The 5499-nt window shown below is 47.5% G+C and overlaps 1 protein-coding gene across 1 annotated transcript; it reads left to right on the top strand.

Annotated features, from left to right (window-relative positions):
• Window positions 1-1400: 1400 nt before the first annotated feature.
• Window positions 1401-4909, top strand: FAM110A (family with sequence similarity 110 member A). Its single transcript, XM_089513514.1, has one exon. It carries the CDS (start codon window positions 1781-1783, stop codon window positions 2852-2854), a length of 1074 nt encoding a protein of 357 aa, XP_089369640.1. The 5' UTR covers window positions 1401-1780; the 3' UTR covers window positions 2855-4909.
• Window positions 4910-5499: the final 590 nt, after the last annotated feature.

Here is a 5499-nt window from a genome sequence, read left to right as displayed (position 1 = left end):
GCCATTTTAAAAAGATAGCTATTTTTAACATATATATTTTAAAAATCATACTTTTCCTTTTGCGACATGTTTAGGGAAATTCTCATTCTGTGCAAACTGATGTGTGTGCAAATGCGTGTTGGATTTGTGCATTTCAATCTGTGCATTTGGTCCTTTGCAGGACAGCAGCAACGAGACTCAGTCTGCTAATGAGACTTATGCAAATGCTCCTCTGGTGATGCACCAAGCGCAGAAGTACTGGATGGTCAAATCTCATTATTCCCATAAAGGAGTCACATTATTTGGAGAGGAAGAATCTCCAAGCCCCAGATGATATATATAGAGAGATCTCTACCATCTGGGGCTTGGAGATGCTTGCTCCCCAAAGAACGTGGCTCCTCTATGAAAATAGTGCCAGTCAAGAATTGGCCATCCAGCACTTCTGCACTTGGCCCCTCACTCTCATCCAAATACACTCCTTTGGCTGTTATAACCTTCTCATTGTTCAGGTGCGTTTACATCCTGATGCATATCCCACACTTCTGTTCTATTGTCAAGTTTGGTTCTTTTTTTCTCTGTGTTGGAATATGTACAAAAACTTTGGATCTGAATGCTCTCAGGTGTCCCACACTTGGCTTCTGACTGTTCCATAGCTCATAAGGGGTGACTCTTTTTGGCTTTAGCTGGTAGACTATTTTGCAGGTAGGTTGTGGCTGCAACTGCTTTTCCTCAAAGTCTTGCTGGTAGTTTTTTGTGGGTTTTTCAGGCTATGTGGCCATGTCCTAGAAGAGTTCACTCCTGACATTTCACCTGCATCTGTGGCTGGCATCTTCAGAGAAGATGCCAGCTACAGATGCAGGCAAAACATTAGGAGTAAACTCTTCTAGGACATGGCCACATAGCCCAAAACCCCCACAAAAAGCTATGGATGCTGGCCATGAAAGCCTTTATCTTGCTGCTGGTCTTGCATCTAGAAGCATGCACCCTGGTTTGTTCCTGGGTTTTGGCACTAAAACAGGTCCAATGCCTCTCTATCTTTTCATTGAACAGTTCCTTGAAATAGCACAGGTGATGCTGGGAAGGGAAGCTGGAGGCTGTGCCTAGAAGAGGAGGTGGTGTGTTGGAGGAAAGGAAATGGAATAAGAGAATCTGCATCATAACAGCCAAGTGGAGGCTGGAGCTGTCAGGAGGTGGGGGGGAGCCTGTTTAGCCTTTCTTCTGGGATTTATTCTCATTCAGTGACTTTCTCCCCCTCCTTTTCTTTCCCTGCTTCCTCGTGATAGGCCACAGGTCCTATTTGAAGTGCCTTCTCAGCTGCCCATTGGCTGATGGAGCCACCCCCTTTGAAAGAGGTGGGTGGGTCCATGCCTTGAAATAGACAGCCCATCACTCTTGCCTTTCCAGAGAGGGAGGGTGAGAGACAGAGAGAGCAACAAGCCAGACTGCAAGCAGCCTCTATGTCTGCCTTTGTTTGCTCCTGAGTGCCTACACCAGCCCTATTGTGCCAAGCAAGCCAGGCGCACAAGGGTAGCGGGGAGACACCACTGGTGAATGAGGCCCATCCTTGCAAGGCTTGTGGTTCCAGGGCTCGGCACTGATCTGTCCCCTTTTCCTCCTTTCTTTGCAGCAAACCACTGAAGCAGGGGCAGCAAGACACCCTTTCTCCTGCTGGAAAGATTTTGACAAGGCAGAATTTGGGAGGAAGCAACCTGGCATGTGAGACCCGTCGTAACCCTCTACACACACATTGGGGCAGAAGCATTGTGGGACCAGGTGAGTGGCCGCCACGCTCCAGAGCATCATGCCAGTGGAGACACTCCAAGCTAGCCATACCATGAAAGGGATTTCGGCTCCCACGGCGCCTTTCACTTCGGCCATGCCCTTCCGAATCCTGAACAAGGGCCCAGAATATTTCCGTCGGCAGGCAGCCAGCGTTCCGGTTGCCACCAAGAAGCTCAGTGCTGTGGAAAGGCTGGAGGCCGACAAGGCCAAGTATGTCAAGAGCCAGCAAGTGGCCAGCACCAAGCAGGAACCAGTGAGGCCTCTGTTACTCAAACAGCCGCTCTTCATGCCAGGGGTGAGGAGGGTGATGCTGACCCCTAGCCGGAAAACCCCGCAAGCTGGGCGCCGGCCGGACCTGTGCGGGGCCAAGACCTCCCTCAACTTAGAAATCCTCAACAATTTGATCAACTTTTGTGACAGTCCCCTCTCTCCGTTCCCCAAACCGGAGAAGAGCCCGCTGGAGCCCAAGTGTTTCCCGGGCACCCCCTGGAAGAAGGGGACCCCTACGGAAGGCATGAGTAAGTTGTCGCAGAGTTCGGCCTCCTCTTCCTCCAAGCCCCCCAGCACTGTCGCCGTTCGCAGGGTGGATGTTCGGCCCTGTGGGGCAATGAGAGCCAGAGTCACCCCAACTATTCAGCTGACTCCTGTCCCCACCTCGCCGGCCCAAGCCCAGATCCTGTCCGCCAGTCCTCTGAACTCCCCAAACCCTTGCAGCGAGCTGCGGCCGGAGAGCGCCAAGCGTCAGACCTGCTTGCACCGATCCAAATCAGACCTGAGTGACCGGTATTCGCGGGCCACAGCTGACCTGGAGCGTTTCTTCAATTACTGCGGCTTGGATCCTGAGGACGTGGGGGACATGGAAGTGGAGCGTTTCACCCGAGCCAGTTCGGACATTGTGTCCGTCAAGTTCCACAGTGTCAGCACGGCCAGCTCGGAGGGGACCCGTTCCCGGCGTAGTGCCATCACCTTAGAGGAGCGGCAGGCCGAGCGCATGCCCTATGGCATCTCCATCATCGAGCGCAACGCCCGAGTCATCAAGTGGTTGTATGGACTACGGCAAGCCAGAGAGTCCCAGAAGGTATCCAATGTATAGCCGTCCAAAGGAGGATAAATGGAAAGAAAGCAATGTGTTCCCAATGGTTTTCTGTGTATGTTTTGCTATTGACAGTGGTGGGGAAGGTTTTGCAGCTGTTGCATGGTTTTTTTTTTAATGGGGGGGGGGGTCCCTTTGGGAAAGCATTGTCTGTGTGTGTGTTTGTGTGTGTGCAGTAATTCTGATCAGGGATCATTTTTCTACCTGGTCCTTGTCAGGTAGGTTAGAAAAAATCCCTCTTCAAAAAGAGAAGGTGATTTGAGCATCTTCTTGAATTAACATTCAACACTTGAAGAACAAAGCATGACCCTCCAGAGGTTGTTGGACTAAAATTACCAACAGCCCTAGCTATCATAGCTGTTGATGGATGCTGAGAGCTCCAGTCCCAACTACATCTGGAGGTTGGCATTTCCATCCTAAGTGGGCCACCAGTATGTATAAAATGGAAAAGGTGGTTTAGAATTTATTCCCTCTTTAATATTCCCCCACCACTGCGAGATGTGTCTAGTTACATGTCCCATCATCCCCAGACAGCATGGGTGCCTGGAGATAATAGGTGTTGGCATTGGACAGATCTAGAGAGTTTGCATCATGGCTCAAGTGTGCAAGAAGGCAGCTATCAAAACATGTGAACATTGCAGAGCCACTCTGGCAGAGAAACCCTGAAGGAATTAGGGGGATTCTTATGAGGAATGACTGAGGGAGCAGAATATGTTTAGCTTGGTGAGAGGTGACATGACAACTGTCCTTAAATATCTGAAAGGATTTCATGTAGAAAAGGAGCAAACTTGTTTTCTGCTGCTCCAGAGACTAGGACACAGAGCAATGGATTCAAACTACAGGAAAAGAGATTCCACCTAAATATTAGGATAAAATTCTTTGCTGTTTAACAGTGGAATGGACTGCCTCAGAGGATGATGGACTCTTCTTCTTTGCAGGTGCATAAACAAAGGTTGGATGGGCATCTTTGAGGAGTGCTTTAGTTGTGTATTGCTATATGGCGGGGTTGGACTTGGTGGCCTTTGTGGTCCCTTCCTCTAGCATTCTGTTCCCAACAGTCCCTGGATCCGAAATGCTGTCCAAACCCTTAACCTGTTTGCATGCTTTGCCCTGGGAACCCGCCCTTCAAATGGCAGGCTGAAGGATTAGCAAAGGCAACAACTGGGTTGGGTAACAATGGGAAATCTTAGGGGGAAGAGAGTTGTAGAAATCAGACACATTGTGAGGCGGGCACTGGAATGCAAGCTGCCTTTTGTCTGGAATACCTCCAGGGCTTGGCATCCAGCAAAGAACCAGGTGGACTCACCTACCAAGGGTGGCATCTTGTAGCAGGGTGATTTTCCAAGAGGAGCAGATCCAGGCAGGCCAACAAAATCTGACCCTAACGTGACAGATGCATTGCAAACTGAACACAAAGGTAGAATTCAAAGATACAGCCATGTTAGTCTGTAGAATCAGTACGTAGAGAGATCTTAGTCTGCAGAATCAGTACATAGAGAGAGCATTTAGATGCACCTGAGGAAGTAGAACTGAAGTCTACGAAAGCTCGTGCTGCCAATTGCTTTCTTTCAGTTAGTCTCAAAGGTGCTACAAGATCTCTCTACATACTGAACACAAAGGGTACCAAGATCAACCCTCAAGAGTGCAGTGGCCATGTGATAGATAGATACATAGATAAATTATTTTACAAGCAGCTGTAGTTTCCCACATTTGGGGACCAGAGTGGCCATCCGTCCATGTGTGGTATCCCCCAACATTGCCATCACCCACCTAACCCATCGTCTTTCCCTCACCTCTTGCAAAAACTCCTTATTTCCAAGAGATTTTGGTGCCAGGCCTATTGAGGGGAATCCTCCATCACACAACTGCTCTTGTGACCTGCTCCTGAACATCTCTGTTTCATAACTTTAGAAACATTACCTTTTGGGGACTACCCTAAAAGGTAACATTTCCACACTCAATCCATTTGTTTTCAAGCTACCCACAGGCTTTGCAAATATTGTTAATCAGCTGCTATTGACAACCAGTGTATTATTATTATTATTATTATTATTATTATTATTATTATTAGGCTTTAGTGAATCTTTTCACGAGTAGTTTTCTTTGTGCACGTCTTGTTTTATATATATATATATATATATATATATATATATAAATAATTAAAACGGGAAGGCAGTTTAAAAAGCTGTGCCCCCATTAAACAGAAAACCACTTCATCTGAATTGTCAAAGATGCTCCCAAATCTCCTTTGTGCAAAGCTTTCAAGAAAGGAAGGGTATTGTCTTCCTATTTGCAAGCCAGCACTAAAAGGGAGGCAGGGAACAGAGTGCAACTAATCTCCCCTCCAATAATAATAATAATGATGATGATGTGCTGGGAAACAGTGGATTCTGATCATCCCTGGTCCTTGAAAGATGGATCCAATTTACATGCTCTCATTTTGATGCTCTTCCAACACAGGAATCCTTTTTTTGTCTTGATTGCTCAGTGCTTCCTTCAAGATCTCTGTTTGCATCGGATTTTTGAGTTATTTAGCTGATTTTTTGATGTGTGTAGGAGGTATTAAAGGTCTGTCCACTTTTCTCATTCTAGTAGTGTATTTTCCTTTGGAACTGGGAAGGATGCACTGGCAAAATGAGCTGGAT

The sequence above is a fragment of the Sceloporus occidentalis genome, unplaced genomic scaffold (assembly GCF_023333645.1).
Source record: "Sceloporus occidentalis isolate IW3139 unplaced genomic scaffold, rSceOcc1.0.p SCAF_3, whole genome shotgun sequence".
NCBI lineage: Eukaryota > Metazoa > Chordata > Lepidosauria > Squamata > Phrynosomatidae > Sceloporus > Sceloporus occidentalis.
Note: the sequence above shows the minus strand (reverse complement) of the source record. Positions and strands in the feature narration are given on the sequence as shown.